Source organism: Rhea pennata, chromosome 25 (assembly GCF_028389875.1).
Source record: "Rhea pennata isolate bPtePen1 chromosome 25, bPtePen1.pri, whole genome shotgun sequence".
Classification (NCBI taxonomy): domain Eukaryota; kingdom Metazoa; phylum Chordata; class Aves; order Rheiformes; family Rheidae; genus Rhea; species Rhea pennata.
The window spans coordinates 1,719,489-1,741,418 of NC_084687.1; the positions used below are offsets into that span (position 1 = coordinate 1,719,489).

A 21,930-nucleotide genomic window follows, 5' to 3' on the forward strand; every position below is an offset into this window, starting at 1 on the left:
CAGCACAGGGAGAGGAGCCCCATGGGTCTGGGCAGCCTGGCTGACAGCAGCACTGGGCACTAAGGAGCAGTTGGAGATGGCCAGCCAGGTCTGTGGCTGCTACTGCTGGGGGGGGGGGGCTGATCCCTGCATGCTGGCCCCTTCTCAAACCTCCTGCTGCAACTTTTGAAGGGAAAAGAAAAAAGATTTCCAAAAGAGAGGAATAAAGAAAGAACAACAAAAAAAGCCCTACCAGCACTGCATTGCAGTGCCTGCGAGAGTGCCCACTGCCAGCTCGAGCTGCTCCAGTGGCTTCACATGGGCCAGAATGAGCCCCGTGGTGGCCTTTCCTGGCACAGAGGAAAAGGTGGCCCGGGGGACACCAAGGAGGGAGGCGGCAGCAGGTGCTTCTTGGTGGTGGCTGATGACAAAGCAAAGGATGTCCCTCCTTGCATGGCTGCAGGGGGCCCTAGGTGAGGGTCTCCTGCTGTTGCCTCTGTGGAGCCACTTCTGAAGGGTGCCGGGTGATGAGGATTGCCCTTCTGGTCTTCAAGCTCTGGAGGAACCTGCTGCTCTGGGTGGTGGGAGCGGCTTTGCACCAGCATCAGGGCTTGAGCTTCACCACCACAACTGGCAAGGGGGCGTAGCCAAGGTCCCCTGGCGCATTGGTGGCAGAGGCAGGATGAGGGTCCTGCCAGCACATGGCATTTCCTAAAATGCCGACAGGGTCATTAAGCGCTAATCAGCTCCTCCGTTATCCATGGAGGCAATGTGACAAGCAACGTGGGAGACAGTAGTCCCCATTTGGGGCAATTTGTGGGCCTGAGATTGGTTCTCCTTCCCCTTCTGAGCAAAAGCCAGCTTCTACCCAAGGTCACAAGGCTTGGATTGCTGCTAAAAGTCCTTGCTTTTCCTCGAGCTCCTCCCTTGTAACCCCCCCCCCAAAAAAAAAAAAAAAAAAAAAAAAAAAAAAAAACAGACCTGGGAGGACTCCAGGGCTCTGAACCCCTTTTCCTGGAAATCTTCCCCAAATCAACCCATCAAAGTTTAAGAAGGAATAAATTATGGCCATGACAGCATGTCCCTTGCGTGGCACAGGCAGGTCGTGGAGCAGACAACGGCTCATTGCTCCTCTGCTCCCTCCAGCTTGTCTCCTCCCTTGAGCTCCTCAAGCTTTGATGGGGCTGTCTGGAATTATCCAGTCTGAAATGGACCAAAGGAGGAATTTGGGGAATTTTCACATTGGACATCAGCAAAGGGTGGGATGCCCCATGGAGGGCTATTGGCTCTGCCGCTGCCCTGGGGCATGACCACGCCAGCAGCCTTGCTGCAGCACGTGTGCTGGGGAGCTTCCTCGAACATCTAGAAAAACCTTCTGGAGAGGATGCAGCAATGAGTTGTGAAGCTTTAAAAATGGGGTGGGGAAGTGGTGGAGATGCTCTTAAGAGATGTTTTGAGTATTGTGTCTTCTGCTCTGGCTTAAAGAAGTTGGTATTTAGAAGCAGCAATTGGGGAAAGGAAGTTTTCTTAACACCAAAAATGCTCAAAGCTGAAATCTCCAGGTGCCCCAGGAGAAATCTTCCAGGTGTCCTCAACGGTGTGGGGGGCTTCACAAGCATGGACAGTATCTGCACTGCTGTCCCCACTGCAATGCCCTCCCTGCCCCACGCGCTTCCCCTCCTGCCCCATGTGCCATCCTACAGCCCTACACCCTATAGCCATCCCTGCCCTCCAGGAGCACCCACGACCCCAAACTGACGTCCAACTCGCACATCCCCGTGCTGGCGCAGATGCCTCTTCATGCTGCCAGCCCTGCTGGGAACCGAGGACTCCCCCTGGCACTGGCTGCGATGTCGCGGCCTCCTGGACCTGCCAGGCTCACCACGAGCACCTCGCCCAGCGTCTGCTGCATTTAAGCGGGCAGCAGCAGCACACAGGTGCCCATTGGAGGACGCTCGCCTGCAGGTGCAGGTGCCCTCGTGCACACATATAAAAGCACATGCAAATGCACACGCAGCCGTGCAAGTGCTTGCACACACATGAGCTGATGTGAATGCACGTGCACATGTGTGCGTGAGTGCGTGCAGAGCCACTTGTGCGCTGCGTGCACACGCGAGCAGGGGCACTAGCACCTAGTGCTCCGGCACATCCCGGAGCACCTGCATGCGTAGATGCACACGCATGTGAGCACATGTGCAACCCCAACCGTGTGCCATGTTGCTGGTGCTCAGCACCCCCATGCCCCTCCGTGTGCGGCTCCGTCCGTGGGTGCCGGGGCTGGTGGGCAGCCGAGGCAGCGGCTGCGGGGTTTTCCCGGCGTTTGCAGCAGGATGCGCGAGGCGTTGCGATCGGAGGGGAGCGCCAGAGCAGAGGCGTGCGGGGTTCCTCGCGCTGCAGCCTGCTGCATCGCGGCAGCACCGGAGCTGCTAAGGGGAGCCGGAGGCGAGTGCTAGGCTGGGTGCCCCCGGTGCAAGGAAGGGTGCTGAAGGGGAGGTGCAGGCGGATCAGGTGGGTGTCCCCGGTGCAAGGGAGGGTGCTGGAGGGGGTGTGCAGGCAGATCAAGTGGGTGACCCAGTGCAAGGGAGGGTGCTGGAGGGGGTGTGCAGGTGGGTCAGGTGGGTGCCCTGGATGTAAGGCATGGTGCGGGAGGGGGTGTGCAGGCGGGTCAGGTGGGTGACCCAGTGCAAGGCAGGGTGCTGAAGGGGAGGTGCAGGCAGATCAGGTGCATGTTCCCGGTGCAAGGCAGGGTGCGTGGGAGGGGGTGTGCAGACAACTGAGCTCAGTGCCCCTGGTGCAATGGAGGGTACTGGAGGAGGTGTGCAGGCAGGTCAGGTGGATGTCTCTAGTGCAAGGGTGGGTGCTGGGGGTGGCAGGCAGGCAGGGCAGGTGGGTGCCCTCAGTGCAAGGGAGGGTGCTGGAGGGGTTGTGCAGATGGGTAGGGTGGGTGCCCTGTGTGTGTGGGAGGGTGCTGGAGGGGGTGTGCAGGTGGCTCAGCTGGGTGCCTGTGTGCTGGGCACTGCCTACTCTTCAGGGAAAGTTGGGGTGCAGAGTGGGTGGCACAGGGAGTGGGACAGCTGCGACAGGCTGGCACAGATCTCCTTCTAGGATGGTGCTGGTCCAGATGGGCACTGCTCTGGGGACCCTGCATACCCCACTTGTGCCTCTGCCCTGGGGCAGAAGCTCTGTTCCAGATGTCGGGCTGTCTTCAGGCAGATAGGGTGGCCGCTCATGACCTTGCCCAGAAAGCCCTTTCCTGCTGGGGCCGGGAGATGTGGTAGAGCAAAACCCTTCCAAGGGCAGAAGGATGACCAAGACTCCAAGGCCCTACCTTGATTTCATTTCTCCTCCCTGCTGTGCACCCATGGGTGCTTGCAGGGTGTCCAGGTCACTGCTGTGGGTGTGGGGAGCTGTGAAGCCCTGCTCTGGTGGCCTCTCACAGAGAAAACAGCACAAACTGGTTCTTGCCTGCCTGCAGCAAAACCTCAGCGGATTTGTGGTGGATGATCACTTGGGTCCCATCACAATGCTGAGACCCACTGGAGCCAAACGCTGGCTTGGTGCCATGATACGTCTGCCTGGCCCCGCTCGGCTTGGCGCAACCATCGCCCTGACGCGGCTCCTGCTTTGCTGCGGGGGTGCTGCGCCGGCTCCCCGGGGACGGCTCGTGCTGGCCGATGGCTTGGGGGTTGAGAGATGCACATCACTGCAGCACGTCTCTCTATAAGTCTTGCTGTGGAGATTAAAAAAGCACTTTTCAGGGGGAAGCCAGTGTCTCATAGCTGTGCTGTGTATTTGCCACACTGGCAACACGATCTGTGCAAAGTCAGCAAAAAGGACGCAGCCTTTTCTGTCCCCATCCGCAGGAGACTGTGTGACTCAAGGTCAAAATCAGAGCTGGCCGCGAGCTGGCTCTGTGGTTCCTGGTGCTCCCATGGCTTCACAGCTGCTTTTCTCCAGCTGGACCCCCTTCGTCCTCCTCGTTGCCTTGTGCATCAGCTGAAGGAAGCTCCTCGAGCTCCCTGGTCGGGCTCACTGCATGAAAAAGGATGTGGAGGGGAGAAGGACATCTCATGCAGTGAGGCCAGGGCTCGGTGATCTGCAGCATGTTGCGCTGATGAATTTCTTAGCATCCGCTGCTGTTTATCACCAGGCCACAGCCTCATCTGATTTTCCTGACCACAACAGATGGGTGCCCAGTTGCCAGTCCAGCTCCTTAGCGAGGCTGCCTGCCAAAGATGTCTTCTCTCTCTTTCCCTCCTTCGACTGCATCTAAGCCCATGGAGTGAGAGGTGTTCCTCGTCCTTGCGATAGTGGCAAGGTGCTAAAGTCAAGGCCTGGCCATGTGCACTGGATTTTAATAGACTACTTTTCCCAGTAAGTCATGCAATTTTGGTACCCCCAGAGCAATGGCTAAAACCTTCCCTTGGAGAAGGACATTTCTCCCAGCCATGTGGGGCCACCAACCTGCAGGGCTCCAAAACCATCTGCCATGCCAGAATGCTCGTGGTGCATTTGCATGTCCTTGCTGGGGCCTGCCTGGGCATCCTGGTTTGGCAAGAAAGCAGATGGCAGCTTAATACCACGTCTTTGCAGGCTCTTCCAGAGCCTCTCCAGATCTTGACCATGCTCCTCTCATTCTTCCTGGGACATCTTCCACCACCTCTTTGCTGCCCTCTAGGGCTGCGTGGGGCTTCCCTAAACCTGGCACAGGTCCTAGTGTCACTCAGCTGAATGCTTAGGTGGGTTTTGGTCCCTGTCAAGGGATTTTGGTTACCTCCTGGCTACCTCGTTTTGGAAACCATGCTCCCGCTGGCTCTGGGCAGCCATGTGGCTGGCATCAGCAGCCTTCCCGCTGCTATTGAGAGTGGGTGCACTGGGGCAAACACATCCCAGGCCCCCCAGGGAAAATCAGGAAAGGTCAGCCATGGTGAGTGACGTGGCCTGCTTTGGCCTCATGAGGTCACCAGCCTCCTTGCCGTGCCCAGTGCCTTCCCTCTGCGGTTTGGCGTTGGAGGCTACTGCGGTTTTCCTTTTTTTTCCTGTACGGCAGCTCCTTGACCCAGGTCCAGCTGCTGTTCAGCCCTGCTGAGCCTTCCTCTTTTTGAAAACCCGGCTGATGACTGCAGAGCTCTTTCAAAGCATTATTAAAACAAATCGAAAGCAATTTCATAGGCTGCCCTCTCCCTCTAAGGGGCTGTCTGCAGGCAATGTCACTGCGGGTCCTTGATGCGTTTGAAGAGCTCCAGCGTGTCCTTCACCACTCTGGTGCCAACAAAGTCCTTAAAGCAGGAAAAGGCTGGCTAGGCAGAGGGCCATTTATTTCACCTATATTAGCATTTGCACAAAAATACAGGTCAGGTCGTTAAGGGAGTGTTGCAAAACCCTTCCTCTTCTGCATTAAACTGGACTTGGTCCAGGTTGCTAAACACAGCTATTTTCTTCCTGCTCGCCTGACTGCATGTTTTCTCTGGCAGCTTTGCTTTCGTTTGGCAAGGCGCAGAGATACAAAGGGAAGGCAATTGCTTTGCTCCTCCTGCAGCAAGAAATCCTCCAATTGCTCTGGGGTAAAACCCTCGAGCAGGAGTATGGGGCAGCCAAGCTTCCAGCAAAATGGCGACAAGTCCGGGGCTGTGATTGCACAACCGCAAACTTTCGTGGGATGACTTTGTATGATGAGAAGTGGTGGCAAATCTGCAGCGGGGCTGTGCAGGGCTGCTGCGACGGTGAAGTGGAGACGGCGTCCTGTCCCCATCAGCTTGAAATGAAAGGTGCATTGCCGACTGCTTGCAAAACTTTGCAGAGCCTCCTTAGTCCTTTGCATTAAACAACCCATAGCAGCTCGCAGAAGGCAACGGGCCTGATTTATGCTTCTGACTGTTCCCTGACTTCCAAGGAGATTAGAAGCGCTGTTGGCCGTATCGCTCGCCCTTGCGTTTCCTGGAGTTGCTGAACTCCTCAGTCTGCTCCAAAGCCCCCGGCACAGTGGCTATGACGAGGAGCTGCTGCGAGCTGGCAGGGTAATTGCTAGAGCATGGTGCTCTCTCCAGCTGGCAGCTTTTCATCCTGCTGCCAGACATGCGGGCGAAAGAGCGGTGAAGTGACTTTTCGCGCCCAAAGGGGTCAGCTGCCAGCTGCCCACGCTCCGATCAGTGCTGAGCCCCTGCAGCTTTGCAAAGCTCCCATTTGCCCAGGACCCGGGCATGAAAGCTGGTGCATGGCAGCTCACCATGGCACAGCTGGGTGGCCAGCGAGTTTGCACTATCCAGCCCAGCTGGGGCAGCTGTTGCTGCAAATCCTGCAAAGAACCTTGAGTAAGACCCCGGCTGATGGCAGAGCAGGTTGTGGGTACCTAGGGTGTGGCTGGTGACGAGGGTGGGACTCTGATGTAAAAATGAGTTGGCTGCATGAGCGAAAGCTCCTTAATGTTCACTCTAGAGCCCAGGAGGAGGGGTGACAGCTTGTGCCCAGGAGACCAGGTGGAGCTTGGAAACATTTGCACTGATCATGATTAACCTTCAGAAGAGCCACGCAGCAACTGCAGTAGCTGCAGGGCTCTTAGATCATTTATGAAGCCGATCCTCCCAGCTCAGCTCCACTCCATCCGTGGCCAAGTTATAGGAGGTGTCAACAGCCAGTGATGCCTCTTCTGGCATTTGCTGCTGCTCTGGGCTGTGTGAAGGTGGTTCTGTCCATGATTCAGGGGTGGTGCATTGAGAGCCTTCTAGACACTCAACAGGTTTGGGATGTTCAAGCGGACCAGGTCAAAGTGGGCCGACCTCCCCCAGATGTCTACTGGAGGAGATGGGGAGGAAGTGGTGACTATGGTCCATGCTGGTCCCATCAGTGTCAGGAGGCTCCAGAGGCTGAATGGGGGCTGCCAGGTGGAGGCTGAGGCCCAGGACCTCTGCAGCCACATTGCAAAATATTGCGTCCCACCATTGAGACAGGATCTGGCATCCCCTCGCATGGACAAGACAGTGATGTGGAGAGGAGGGATTTAGACTGGTTGCAAAGTAGGGAATATCCCTCCAGGGAGCTGGGGGAGCACTGTCAGAGAGGGTAAACTCAACCTGGCCCTGCCCTGTCCGTGCAAGCACCTGTGTTTTAAAGCTGGAGGTTGCCACTAGCAGGCCAGGGTGGAGGGGCCAAGGCATGCTGTGGTGGGCAGGCAAAAGGGAAGGTTTTGCAATTGTTGATGTCTTTTCCCATCCTAAAGGATCTGGAGACATTTGAAGACCATTTTGGGGGACTTAGGTGCCATTTGCCCTGTGGGCTATGGCGCTTTTTGACGTCGCTCCCACGGTCCTTGCTGGGTTGGACGCCCGGGGCCAAGGCAGTCATGGCAGCTTGTGCATTGCCCACCAGCTCGTGCCGGCTTTTTGCTGGCACTGGCCCTGCAAATCTCACCACAATTATTTTTCCTTTCTTTAGATTTGCTCCAGTGGCCCCTGCAAGGCCTCCCCTGCCAGCCAGTGCTTGGAGGTTAAGTTAGTCATGCCAGCACATGGGGCTTTCTGACACCACTTGTGTCTATGGCTTGAGAGACCGTAACATCCACTCCGAGCAGATGCACCTGCAGGTCTCTGAGCATGGTGCCATTGTGATGGTCATGTATGATCTGCCTTGTCCCTGCTGGAGGTGGCACTGAGCTGGGCTCTCGACTGCAAACCCGGCTCCCATAAGGGTTGGTTTTGCCCCGATCCGCAGCCACGAAGCCCAGAAGTAATTACCTTGCTGGGACCAGGCGACACCCAGCCATGAGAATTTTTCCAGGGAGCTACACTGAGCTCAGGCTCATCCATCTTGCTCTTGTCAAGCCTCTGCTGTGACCGGCTCAGCTCCCACCACTGACAGCCACCCAAAAGCGTGATGAATGCGCTTGCTGCTGGTGCTTTGTCCCCTTGCTGTAAATGCTAACCTGCTGCCTGGTGCAATGAGTTATCACCGCTGGCTTAGTCCCTTTGGATGGCACCAAATCCTGGGCAAACAGCAGCCCTTTGGCTGCTGCCAGTGTGGAGCAAAGCCGTTGCCTTGCTGTCATCCTCCCTGTGGGGCTGGGACGTGGCAGGATCCAGTGGCAGCAGGGATGGAGCAATCAGCCGGATCCTGAGCCATTCCGGGCCTCACTGATCTGCCTTCTGCATGAGTGATGAGATCGTTTCAGTCGTGTCCATGCCCAGCCTCGTGCGCTGGGGGACAACATCACCCTGTAGCCCACGAACCCTTGATAAGCTGGGGTGAGGGATGCAAGGTGCGTGCATATGTGTGTGTGCGTGCATGCAACTGCAGGCATCTGTGTGCAAGCACATGCATACCCACACATGTGCACCTGCTCAGGCTTGCACTCCAGTGGGAAACGCATGAGGTTTAAAGAGCCTCCTGGAGGTTAGTGAGATGTTGCTGTCTCAGCTGGTCTCACCCAGCCATCTGCGTGCATCGGGTAATGGGAGGCGCCGCTAGCGACAGCCCAGAGCACTCTTAGGTGGGAGCAGCCAGGGCTGTTAGCACGCAGTGGCACAGCATGCTGCAGGTTTACGGCTAAGCTGAAACTGGAGTGACAGCAGGTCTTGGATTTCTCCCCATGGTGCCTCCAGCTGGTTCCTCACTGCTGTCAGCACCGTGCACCCCGTGCAGTAGCCACCTCTGAGTGGCTCTTGGCTTCCTGTTGCTTCAAGCAAATCCAACCATCAGTGTCCTCGCGTTTGGCTAGGAAACGGGTGCTGCTGCACCCTCTTCTCCATTGCATCCAAGCTCAGAAGAAGCCACTAATATGTGGGTTTTCCTAACACGGACAAGATGATTGCCCTGCAGCATCTCAGCAAAGAGAGTTTTATCTAAAACCCAGGTGGTGGGGAGAAGGTTGAGCCTGGACTGCACTTCTCAAACTCTTCCCATGCCCAACCCCACTGTCTCCACATGGTGTTTTCCAGACTGTTCTTGATTCTGTGTTGAAGCCAGATTGTGGATTCATACCCTCAAGTGATCAAAAGTCATGATCCCAATCCCCTAAACTGTGAGGTCGACCGAAGCCATGTCTTCTGGGGTTTGCCTTCATCTTTCACGGAGCTTTTTCGGCATCTGAAACACTAAGAGCTCACTCAAACAAGGGAGAAAGAAGACATTGATGTGTCCTGCACTTGGTTGACTCCAGGGTCTGGAGGTTTGAGTACCATCCCTAAATTTTGAGATTTTTGGGATGAGACGGTGCCGTTGCCTCGCCACACTGCTTGCCTGGCACCCGCACGCGCCCCTCACCTTGCAGCTGATCTGTCACTCCATCTGGCCAGGGCCAGGTTTGCTCCTAGAGGCACTGTGTATTTGGCGCCAGCCTCACAGCGCACGAACAGGGGCTCTGCTCTCTGCCCTGGCTTGCAGACACTGCTCAGATGGTGCAAGTGTTTGTGAAAGATGGAAATGCTCGTAGATAACACGGGTTTTACAGAAAACGTCTGCAAACCCTCCATTTTATCCTGGCTGAATGGACGCCGGTAGCATTTCTCACCTAATCATCACCTCTGCTGTCATGTTTTGGTCATAAATTTGCAATAATTAGTGCATTTTTCCTACTGAGTCCTGGTTGTCATTGGCAGGGGAAATAAATGGGCAGAGATGTTCAGTACAGGTCTGAAAAATACCCCAAGCTTTTAATCTTGGAAAGCATTATTTACTACCATTCTTTGCTTCTTCATGCCATCGCCCCCTGCTCATCTGGGATGGCTCCCATCAGATCTGGCTTTGAGATAAATTCATTCTAAAGGAGATAAGTCCACTTTTTACTTCCAATTTGAGATGGCCCCCTCTTCTCCCATGATCTTGCTCCCCCATGTTTTGGGGTATCATCTCGCTTGTGCAGATGCTGCTTTGGTCTTTCGTGGAGCAAATCTGGACGTGCTTCACCTTGAGTGGTCTGGAGGCTCCCCGAGTGCCAGGATTTGGGTCGAGACTGTATGAGTCCTTCCATGAGGTGGCAATGGGGGTTCTCCTCCCAGGGCCGCCCAGCTCGGCATGTGGGAACACAGCTGAGACAAAATCCTCCGGCCAATATCTGCTGCATCTCCTTCCTGTTCTGACTCTTGAGGCATTGGGGGCTGCCAGGAAATGACCCAGAAGGAGTTCAGCTGGACTTTCCACCCTTCCCCATCCTATTTCTAATGGATAAAACTCATCTCCCCAGCAGTGTCGGCCCCAATTTGTGCTTGCCAAGCCAGAGACATGCTAGCTTCTGCTGCCCTGAAGTCATTGCTGCTGCATGTTGCCTTTTTGCCCTGTGCATTGCTCCTGCGGCATTCGGAAACACCTCAGGTGATAGACGTGTTTCTCTGCTCCTTGCCTTTTACTTCAATTCACTGCACATAGGTCAGAGCAGGTACAATGCTACACCAAAAAGAAGAAGAAGAAGAAGAAGAAGAAGAAGAAGAAGAAGAAGAAGAAGAAGAAGAAGAAGAAGAAGAAGAGGAAAGAAAGAAGAAGAAAAAACCCCAGGGAGAACAAGCCTTGGAGATGTCATTTTAACAGTGGCAGCACACAGAGAGCTCCCTCCTCCTCCCGTTCGTTGATGCTTTTGCACCTTTTTGCTGCATTGCCTGTGCTGCTGCATTTCTAGCCCGGGGTCAGCAGCACTCGCTGGCCTCCAAGCCACCGGCACTGCTGCCACCTGCGGCATTACTTGCGTTTCAGCAGGCTGCTGTGACCCGAGATACCCGGAGCAGCCGTGGAGAGCTGAGTGTCTTTGCAGGGAGGCCACCGAGGTTGTTTTGTAACTAATAGGAGACCGGAGCTCAGACAACATGAAGGAAGGGCTCCATGGCCCTGTTTTATCCCCTCTGTGAAACAGTTCTCTGCGCTTTCCATAACAGATGGGCAGAAACACCTTCGTCAGCAGTTCAGGGAGAAAAATATAGTGATACTGGCAGTGGCAAACGCAGCCTGCTCCTTCCCTTGTGCTTGAAAAACGGTTTCTGGAAGACAACAAGGGTCGGACTTGCACTTCCCCCTTTCAAAGGCAGCCGGGATAGCTTCGAGTGGAGGGAGGAATTGCATTTCCACCAGAAACGCTGCTGCTAGAAGCCCTTAAGGTCTAAAGGGAGCTTGTTTTTCCAGGTAGTTTTGCAAGCGGCTGCGACAGCGCCTTGCGCGGTGCAGGGATGCTGCCTCGGGCTTTGCAGCGAGGATGCGCGGTGGCACGGTGCTGCTGCCCCGTGGCAGGGACTGGCTCTTTCCCAGGGTGGCTGAGGCTGCTGCGGGGCTGGTTTTCAGCCCTAGAAATCTCAGCTGTGCCTTTGGGTTTTACAGCTTTTCATAAAAGGTGGTGAAGCATGCATTTGCTGTTAATAGATGTGACCTTGGACTGCGCTAACTGAAGGTAGTGATCTTGTGGGTCTCTCTCGGGTCGACTTTTTGAGGCAAGGATGCTCCTTTCCTGGCTTCTGCTTTCCCCAGGGATTTCCTAAGCCCACCATAACCCACCACCATTTGGCCACAAAGGGGTGAGAGCAGCATTGCATGGCTCACTCCTGTAAACCTGAGCCGATGGCTTACAGCTCAGAAGTGCTGGTAAAGGTTATTGTCCTTCTTTGAGTTATTTACTGCATTATTAACATAATTAGCTGTCTGCAGCTTTTCCATCGCTGTAACATCTGCAGGGGATGAAGGGCCGAGGAGGAGGCATGGAGGACGGCAACGTTGGGAGTCTCAGAGAGGGAGCAAAGGGGCTTCTTCCCTTGCCAGAGCGATCCCTCACCCCAAGCAAGGCCAGCTCTTTCCTCCATTATTAGCGTTCCTGTGTGGCTCTGCTTCCCCCACTGTATATCTAAAAACTCTTTCATTCTCCTTAACCCCAGTGGCACCATTAATTTTCTTGGCTTGCTGCTGGCTCTTATCTTTGCTTTGCAAGCTCTAAACTGGCTCTGTTCTGCCTCTTTTTGGCGCCCTACATTTGGAGCAAAGGCCTCTTTTTCACCAGCTGATCTTTGAAGAGTCTCTTTGGGACCTGCCCTGGTCACTGAGGATCCCTGAGGAGCTCCGTCTCGAAGCATCCCTTCCTCCACGCTCTGGGAGCATGGCTCTCCTAGGGCTGGATCCTGCCAGCTGCCCGCTGGGAGCACTGTGGTCCTGATGGGTGCTCATGCGTCTGCATGTGTGTCCACTTGCTGCCTGCGTGTGTGCAGCACGTGGCCTGTGATGAGCATAGCAGATCTCTGCTGAAGGTGTCATAGCCAGGATGGGTGAGGGGAGCTCAGCCTGGTCCCTGATGCTTTGGTCCAGAGCTGGACCGTGGAGGCACTTTGAGCACAACTTGCTTGCGGGAGTGTATACCACATTTACAGGAATGTGGGGAAGATGGCCAGTCCCTGTGGGGTGCTTGCAGGGATGGGGGAGGAGTCCTATGGCATGGATGACTGCAGGAGGTGCTGCTATCATCCCTCAAGGGTCATCTCCGAAACGGCTGAGAGCTGTGCTGAATCTGCGAGCAATCACCCTGCAAATGTACCTGCACATCCTTCCTGGGTGGAGCAGAAATGCCACCAGGCCCATCAAAGAGCAGGGCTGGTAAAGGGAGCTTGGCTCTGCAGGGCTTGGGAGGCAGAAAAGAGCCTGGAGCCACGTGAGGACATGGCACCCAGCTGGCAATGAGCCGGCAGGCTCCGCTGTCCTGATGAGACTGCCGGAAAATTGTTAATGATCAGGCAAATGAGATGTCTTACCTTCACGTGGCACCACAGAAGTTCCATCTCTGGCACATTTTGGGCTGTAAGCTGATAAAAGAGAGGGATAGGATCAGACCTGGTGACAGGCCATGGTGTTATGCCACCCAGTCCCTGCATGGGGACCAGGGGGAACATGTCCCCTTGCAGTCACCATGGGAGAGGGCTAGTGGACATGCGATGGGGTGATGCAGGTGCTGGTTTGACCTCACTGGTGCCTGCGTGCACGGCCAAGGGGAAGCCCCAGGTCCTCGCCTGCTCAGTTGCAGCCTGGCCAGGGCTGCATTTGCCTGACTCCCCCCCCACACACACACCCTGGTGAGGTGTGTACCCCAGGCAGGAACGTGGGTCCAAGGTGGGGGCTTGGAGCAGGGGTGATGATGACATGCTTCAAAGGACATGAATGGTCACTTTCTCTGCCACATCCTGGGAGGTTTTCCAGAGCCAGGAGCAAGCTGGGAAGCTGCCGCACCAGAGTACTGTGCTGCGTGCCAGGTTGGATCGTGCCAAAAGTGGGGGCTGGCCACTACCATGCACCGTCGTATCTGCAAGTGCAGATCTGGGCCGGATCCAGCTCACGCATTTTGCAGCCTCCCATTTGCATTCACTGTGCATCCACACGGCCTTCCCCATGCTGAGATCTGGCTGGAAGAGTGCCAATGAGCAGGTTGGCTGCGCTGGCCAGGTCTGACTCAATGCCGTGGGTCCAGGGATTGATTCACCCTAGCTGAGCTCACTATCCAAGCTCAAAGGCTCACCTCTTGGTTGTGCCAGGCAGGGCATCGTCTCTCTTCACTGCCTCTTTCCATCTCTATCTTGTGGAAGAGGAGCCATCAACAGCCAGGAGGGTGGAGGTGTCCCATGTCACCCTTCCCAGGAGCATGACTCCCTGAAGGGCACATGGCAGTGGTCTAGCTCATCCCACTTAATGTGCTGCACCTGCCAGGCATCAGCACACTGATGCTCAGCACGCTGGCATCAGTCATCCTTCCCTGGGCTGAAAAACGCCTCTTCCCATGTGGCCTCTCCAGGCAAAACTCCTTACCAGCATCCCTGATATTCCCAAGAGGCGTCAAGCTGGCACCAGTGCTGATGTGTTCCAGGTGATGCTCCCAGAGGCTTTGGACTTGCTTCCTTGCTGCCCTGGGCTCCTCTGGGAGGGAGCCAGGCTGGGGAGGCCAGGGCCTGACAGCACAGCAGATGTTTGGAGACCAGTCTCTCTGGCTCCTTGGCTGCTGTTTCAACCAGGAGAGCTCAAGGAAGGAGCCACAGTTTTGCTCTGTGTTCACATAGCGCAGCTTGAGGGAGGCTGGGCAGTGCTGCTAGAAAGGAGAGGTTGAAAGGTGCAGGAAACCTGGGCATCATCTTGGCTTTCCAGAGCCATGGAGGGTACCAGAAGTCCTGACTCTTGTGTTCTTCCTTGCACTAACAGTTGGACTCCACAACCCTCAGACAGAAGATCAAGCACCTAATTGTCACTTTTGCCATAAATACAGATGTTGTCCTTGGTGCAGATGGGTCAGGTCCAGCCTGGGCAGGGGGAGAAGTGGCAGCAGCAGGGGTCTGACAGGGCACATGACAAGGGAGGAGGGCACAGGCAGGACAAATGTGCCACGGGGTGACCACCAAGGTGATGTTGTGTTGCAGGGTGTCCCTGACCCACCATGACGTTCAAGCAAGCCTCCATGATGGCTCCAGAGGCCGTGGCCACCACAATGCCAATGGCAACGATGGAGAACTCCACTGAGGCTGCGGGCCCGGGTGAGAGCAAAGAGGACATGTTCGCCAAACTGAGGGAGAAGTTCATGAATGAGCTGAACAAGATTCCCTGTGAGTAGCTAGCTTCTTTTCCAGGAGGACAAGGCAGCGGGGTGGCTCAGGCAGGGAGGGAGCTGTGAGGCTGACTGGGGCACTGGGTTTTGTCCACAGTGCCACCCTGGGCCCTCATCGCCATTGCTGTGGTAGCTGGGCTGCTTATTCTCACCTGTTGCTTCTGCATCTGCAAGAAATGCTGCTGCAAGAAGAAGAAGAACAAGAAGGAGAAGGGCAAAGGCATGAAGAATGCAATGAACATGAAGGATATGAAATCGGGGAACCAGGTAATGCTCTTCTTGACTGCTTGGCTGCCTCCCACAGATGTAGTTTTAGAACCATCCTTCCAGTTGAATTATGAACCACATCAAGGCATTTATTGCTCAGGCAGCAGAGCAGGATAGAGCCACCAGGGTCTCCAGGATGAAGCAATGCAAACATTTCAGCTAAGACGGCAGCAGCAGGAAGTGCAGTGTGACTTAAGAAGGAAAGAGCCCAGCTGTCCCTACAAAAGGGGATTGCTTGTGGATGTAGTGTGGCTTTTCTGTGCCATAAGGCATGAAGCTCTCCCTCAGTGCTTTTGGGGCCAGAGCTGTAGCTTTCCTAGCAAGCATTTCTTCCTGCCCAGATGCAGGTAGCTCCCCCTCCACATGTGGAGTGAGGTGCAAGGAGGAGCAAGGGACAACTTGGATCAATGAGTGAAGATGACTCTGGAAGTAGCCCAGCTTTCTTTGGCACGCTGTCAGTGAGCAGCAACTGCTCTCAGCACCATAGGGATGAAAGCTAGAGGGAGATATGGTCAGACTTTTCTCCATCTTTCCTAACATGAGGAGTCAATGCCAGCCCTTCTTTCTTTTCCCCGGCTAGCAGGAAAGCATGGGCCATTTCAGCAACCTGCCCATCAACTGTGATTGCCCCCTGGTTTGAGGATCTTGCTGCTGCTGCTGCTCTCTTTCCTCTTTCAGTTCTCAATGGCCCACCACAGGACCGGCTTCCTGGGCTGGACTAGCTGACTACTTCATCTGAATCAGCAATAGTTAATTTAATGCCTTTTGCCTTTTTGTTTCCCCCACCTTGGTACTCAAGAGTTATTTTCTCATTTCATGAAGCTGAGTCAGCCACTGCTTTTAGGAGAGAGCAGGACCATAGGCTAAAAATCCCACTCCGTTTTCTCATCCCAAAAAAGCTAATGCTCATTAAGCTCTGCTCTACAGAGTAGAGCTGGGACTGTCTCCTCATTACAGGGGAGTCAGGAGTAGCAGTTGGAAGTAGGCTTTGGTACCAACAGGTTTGGGGTAATCCCAGCCATTTGAATTCATCAGCTCAGCGCAGGGCCATCTGATGAGGACAGGAATTTTGGGGACACTGGTCCAGCTGCTCAGAGCCACAGGGGTGATGCAGGCACCATGGGTATCCAGACAAGACCAAACTGATGAGTGTTGAGTAAGAACAGTAAAGAGCCTTCCTCCAGCAGTCCTGCCTGTCTCCACCCTTCCATAGCAGTAGGGAATATGGGGGGCTTCCTGAAAGGAGGGAGAGATGCTGTCTGCTGTCCTACCCTGGCTCCTTCCAGGACTCAAGAAGCCCACACAAAAGAGTCAGCTGAAGTCAAAAGCCCAATTTCTGACCTTGATGTAGGTCATTGTGTGCCATGGCAGACAGCCTGCCACCACCCCTGGCACTACCTGTTCTCGATGTTTTCTGTAATGTCATTCTCTTCCTTCCCTGTGCTCTCATTACCCACCCTCTGTGTTGTTCTGTTTTCTCACTGTCCTGGGATGGCTGTTCACGGTAGGTGCCACGCTGAACCTCTCTTCTCTATCATCAGCTTTTTCCAGAGTGGGATTGGGGACCCACCGCCTACATCTGAAGGCATGTCAAAGCGCTAAGAAGCTGAGCAGCTCCCACTGGTGGGCTATTGCTCAGAAAGGCTGCCAGCCCTAAATGCATCCTAGTGTCTGGTCTGTGAGTGCAAAGAAGAAAATCTGCTAAACTGGGCTCCTTTGCTTGTCTGCTTTTCAGTAGTCTGTTGGCATATGGCTGCTCCGTGCTACCATCCTGACTGTGCTGATGAAGAGAGGTGGCCTTCTCTCAGATAAGAGAGAATTAGGTTGTATCTCTACTCCTAAGTTAACAGTGCCTGAAAATGGCCCTGCTGAGCCATCATCACAGGCTGTAGCACTCTCTCAAGCACAGGTCAGGGGGGCTAGAGTGTCGCTGCACCCATTTGCAGTAGGTTGTTTGCATGCAGCTGCCCCATGCAAGCAGCAAACCTCCCTGGCTGGAGTTGATCCCAAACTCCTGGTACCCTGAGGCATCCTTGTGCCTCCTAAGCTTCACAGCGTCTGTGTGGCTGTGGGAAGAATCAGTGCCACCTCGAGCTGCTCCACTGGTGCTTTATTTCCTGTTGGATCTCCTTTCCCCTCATGGGGAAGACCCAGGGCCTCTTCTTGCTGTGGCTGCTGAGATGCCAATAGGATTAGGGAGGCTGGAGGTTCTCATGCATCCCTCCCTCTCTCTGGCATGGATGTTGGGATGGGGATGCTGGGTTGTGACCCTCCAGGTGAGGGGCAGCCATACCCATAGCTCCTGGCTGAGTGGGGCACTGCCACTGCCATTGCAGGACCAACAGGATGATGACGATGCGGAAATGGGCCTGACGGAGGGGGAAGGTGAGGAGGAGGAGAAGGAGCCGGAGAACCTGGGCAAGCTGCAGTTCTCGCTGGACTATGATTTCCAGGCAAACCAGGTGATGAAAGGGCTGTGGCTTGCTTAAGGAAATGCAGGAGTGATGTTTGCTGAGGTGGGGTGGGGTGGGGAAATCTGGAGAGGAATAATCTCCCTGGCCCATCAGGATTCAGCCTTGATGGCTCAGGAAGGAGGAGGAGAGCTCACTGCTGTCCTACACAACATCCTGCCCCATGTTGTGTTGGAGGCAAGTACCCAGGGAGCTGGACTGTCTTGCTGAAGGCTTCCCTCTTCCTTCCCAGCTGACAGTGGGGATCCTCCAAGCTGCCGAACTGCCAGCTCTGGACATGGGTGGCACCTCGGACCCATACGTCAAGGTGTTCCTGCTCCCTGACAAGAAGAAGAAATATGAGACCAAAGTGCAAAAGAAGACGCTCAACCCTGCCTTCAATGAGACCTTCACCTTCAAGGTGAACCCCTTTGTTTCCCACAACATGGGACTGCATCTTCCACTCCATCCTCTCCTTGTTTGTTGGCCCTCCCCATCAGGAGTGGGTGCTCCCTGGCCTGGGGTCCTCTGAGCCCATTGCCAGACTGGTGGCCCTTTTTGTGCAGGTCCCCTACCAGGAGCTGGGTGGGAAGACGCTGGTGATGGCCATCTACGACTTTGATCGCTTCTCCAAGCATGACATCATTGGTGAAGTGAAAGTGCCCATGAACACAGTGGACCTAGGCCAGCCCATTGAGGAGTGGCGGGACCTGCAGAGTGGCGAAAAGGAGGAGGTGAGAGCTGGGCCAGTGTGAGGCCCTCAGGCAGTTCATATCCTCACCCTGCAGAGCTGAGCTGTGGGGTGGCTCTGGCCACTGAGTGAACTCTGCTTTCTGGGCCATTCTACAGTGCTCAGAATCGCATAAGCTGCAGGGTCGCACCTGAATGCCAGGGTGTCTCAGTCCCAAGCCCTGGGCAGGATCCAACCCTGTTATTCCTTTGTGCGAAAGCCTTTGTTTAAGAAAAATGAAGAGCCTCAATGTCTGGGTGCTGTGCTCGGACTGGCCTGCCCCAGACACAAGTGATCAAACCCTTGTGCCAGGACCTGGGGTACCAGCTCATGCCTGCCTCATGTTTGTGCAGGTTTGAAGGTTAAGCCAGATCTGAGAGGAACTGTAGGCAGGACTGTGTCCTGACTCTGCAGTATCATGCACTGGCAAGGCTTTGACATCTGCTTCCTGCTCTGCTTGGCAGCCAGAGAAGCTAGGAGATATTTGCATCTCCCTCCGATATGTGCCCACTGCTGGAAAACTCACTGTCTGCATCCTGGAGGCCAAGAACCTGAAGAAGATGGACGTTGGGGGTCTCTCAGGTGGGTGCAGACTCAGAGTCACCCTGCTGCTGGGAGCATGAACCCTCCTGTCCCACCATGTTGGTCTCAGCATCCTTTACTGGGGAGGACCCAGGGGCTGTCAGCCTGGCAGGGCTTGGGGTAGCTCTCTCCAGAGCCTGAGGTATCCTGAGTTGGAGGCAGCTGAAGGTGTGGTTGGGGCTGGAGGGTAAGAAGAGACGAGGTGGTGGGATGAGCCTCCTGTCCCTTCAGAAGGATGTACTGAGTGGGGTCTGCTGGTGTTATCTGGGACCAGGATGCTGTAGGCACTGGGTGGTGAAAATGCTATTCTGCCCCTGCTGCTGGTCCTAATCTCCTTGCCTTGGGGATGTGGACCTAAAAGTTGATGGCATGTTTTATGCTGGAATAGACTTTTCAAATCCATTCCAGGCTGATCTCCCTACCCAGGAGTCCTCATCTCTTTCCAGATCTGGCTTAACCATAAGAACAGCAATATTTGCATGACCGGAATGGATCAGCTTTATTGCTGGGGGTCCTGCTCTGGACGTGGTGAGGGGGGTAACAGGCAGAATGTAAGCCAGCACCTATATCAGTCTTACTCCATCATTTTCAGCCCTCTTACAAGGAAAACCACAGTCCATGGGATGCAGAAGAGCCCTGTTCCTTGGCCAGTTGCTCCTATAAATCCTCTCAAGCCCAAATATTTTAGCTCTGGCCTCCAGCCACCAGCCTCAGACTACTTTTACCTGCTCAACAGCTTTGCCCAGAAGGTGCCCAGAGTCAAGCAAAGAGCCGGGCCTTGCTTATACCACTGTTGTGAGAGCTGGTCAGGACTCCTTCCCTCATGGTGAATCTTGTCCTGGGCTGGAATCTGTCCCAGAGCATCCCATGGGCATCTCAGCCCTGGCTGACAAACCTTTCCACTCCTCCAGATCCCTATGTGAAGATCCACCTGCTGCAGAATGGCAAGAGGTTGAAGAAGAAGAAAACTACAGTCAAGAAGAAGACTTTGAACCCCTACTTCAATGAGTCCTTCAGCTTTGAGATCCCCTTCGAGCAGATACAGGTTCGTATGCTGACTTTCTTGGGGAGGATGGGGTTAGAGAGGGCCTGGCTGGTCTTGTGGCTGACCTGGGCACCTCTTGCTGTGGGAGCTTTCTGAAGCTGGGGCAGGGTCTGGCTGCTTCTTAGCATCTGGGTCCCCTGTGGAGCTTCTGGTCTGACCACCTATGAAATACAGCTTATCTCAATCTGAGCTAGGGCAGATGCTGAGGGTGGCTGAGGCAGAAGTGGATGTCTGGGCAGCACCCATGGGAGAAGCTACCCAAGATCCAGGCCCCAGCTCATGACTGGAATGGTGCTTTCCTCTGCTGCTGGGCCCATAGTGCTCATCCCAGTGCTAAGCAGCAGGCATAGCAGGGACCTGGGGGTCCATAGCATAGGATAGCACCCTGTAGCATAGGGTGATCCTGGGGATATTTTGGACATTTGGTACACGCCCAAGCTTCCCTGCACAGAGATGTCGCCATTGCACATGCATTGGCTGTTCTGCACTCAGAAACCCTCTGCCAGCCTGTTTTGCCCCTCGATGGCCCATCCCACTCTCTGCACTTGCCTCTTGGCCCAGACCAGCCTCAGCAAGCTGCCATAGCCCACAACTCGTACTCTGTCCCACCCTGTCCCTTGGTGCCCTTTCCCAAATGGCCACATCAGGGTAAGCTGGGCCCAGTTGTGGCCTTCAGGCTCTGGGCTCCTTAAGGAAGGAAGCTGAGGTCACTGTGGACATGGAGGGGATCCTGTCCCTAATATGGGCCATGGTAGGACTCAGTTTTTCAGAATCCCGGGGACACCCTGCAGAGCTACCCCAGGGCCTGGGCCAGGCCTTGTAGGCATCATGGAGGCTGTGGAGCAGGCATGGCGGTTGTGCCTTTCTGTGCCTCTAAAGAAGGCTTCCTTCTTTAGAAAGTGCAAGTGGTCATCACAGTCCTCGATTATGACAAGCTGGGGAAGAATGAAGCCATCGGCAAGATATTCACAGGCTGCAATTCCACGGGCACGGAGCTGCGACACTGGTCCGACATGCTGGCCAACCCCCGGAGGCCCATTGCCCAGTGGCACTCGCTGAAACCAGAGGAGGAAGTAGATGCAGCTCTTGGGAAAAACAAATAGGAAGATCTGCTGGCCGGCACAGCATGGGCCTGTGGACATTTTAAGTGACCCCAAGCTATTGATACCTCAGTTACGCAACCTTTGGATTTGGTTTTTGTTTTAAGCTGAAATACCCTTTAAAGGCTGTGGAAGGGTTTTCAGACAGTCCCAGTAGCTTCCAGGGGAAGAGGTTAAAGACTGGATGGTTCTTTTTGTTCTCGAGCATCGCTCCTTTTTGCTGCATGTCCCATTGCCTCCATACACCATCCCTTCCAGGGTGCAAAGCAACAGTCAGTCCTGGGGCCTTCCCAGGTTGCAGCATCACCAGCCCACAGCAACGTTTCCTCCATCCTTCCTCTTGGGTTCATGTGGGGAACTGTCCAACGTTGCATGGAGATGATACCAGAGCCTGATAATGTGAGATGACCAGACCCACTGTGCTTGCTTTGGGCATGCATACCTGCGTGGACATCAAAACTGTGGAGAGACCTGGATGCCTCCCCTCTCTTGCTCTGCCTCCCTTCACCCTTCCCAGTTAGGAAGGTGAGAGATGTGGTGTTAGAATGAGAACTGCTGAGTCCCACAGCCATCTCCAGGTTTAGTTTTTTCTGGTGAGAGGTATGCAGAGACTGTGGGAGCCTGCTGTAAACTGGTGTTGTGGCAAGGTACCAAGGCTTCTCAGCCCCATCTGGCTGGGGACATGGTGTTGCAGCAGGCCCTGCATGGGATGCTACTCTGAGCATTGGTGGCCTTGACACCTTGCTTTGAGGAGAGACATTATGGGCTGTGCATGCAAGGCTGTACCAGGTGGGCCCATGGTGCCTGCCAAAGGGAGCTGTGCGCTCCTTCTGGCTGGCCAGGTGCCCTGCAGACTTTGCTACCATCTCTGCTGACTGCTATTATATCACCAAAGGCCAAATGAAGACATCTCTGGGGTCATTTGCATGTATTTCCCACCATGCTTTGCACTGCCATAAGTCTTCTGAAGACACTTGATTAAAACCCTGTGGATCCAGATGTTTCCGCGAGGAAAGGTTCCACTGAGAGGTCTCCAAACACAAGGAGGGGGAGCAGGCAGCTCCACAGCACGGGGCCAAGCTTGGCCCTGTGCATGCCAGTGGTCATCCCTGCAGCTACCCTAAAGGCCAAGAGCATGCACCCGAAGTGCAGCGCTGCCCTCGGGGTCTGCCCCCCACCAAGGCAACCCTGGGAGGATGTTGCCAGAGAGCTGCATCGCCCCAGGCAACCCCAGCACAGCC

General features: G+C 54.9%; 1 protein-coding gene across 2 annotated transcripts in view; it reads left to right on the forward strand.

Annotated features, from left to right (window-relative positions):
* The window catches only part of SYT2 (synaptotagmin 2), a 34,933-nt gene extending 13,277 nt beyond the window's left edge, over window positions 1–21,656 (forward strand). Inside the window, exons 2-9 of one of the 2 annotated variants that reach the window (XM_062594972.1) lie at window positions 14,331–14,513; window positions 14,613–14,782; window positions 17,119–17,244; window positions 17,486–17,653; window positions 17,799–17,966; window positions 18,427–18,544; window positions 19,456–19,589; window positions 20,486–21,656. In XM_062594972.1, the coding sequence (XP_062450956.1) occupies window positions 14,348–14,513; window positions 14,613–14,782; window positions 17,119–17,244; window positions 17,486–17,653; window positions 17,799–17,966; window positions 18,427–18,544; window positions 19,456–19,589; window positions 20,486–20,692 (1,257 nt within the window). In that variant the 5' untranslated portion in view covers window positions 14,331–14,347 and the 3' untranslated portion in view covers window positions 20,693–21,656. The remainder of the gene's footprint in view (window positions 1–14,330; window positions 14,514–14,612; window positions 14,783–17,118; window positions 17,245–17,485; window positions 17,654–17,798; window positions 17,967–18,426; window positions 18,545–19,455; window positions 19,590–20,485) is intronic. The other variant, XM_062594973.1, reaches the window with a different exon arrangement.
* The last annotated feature ends 274 nt before the right edge of the window (window positions 21,657–21,930 follow it).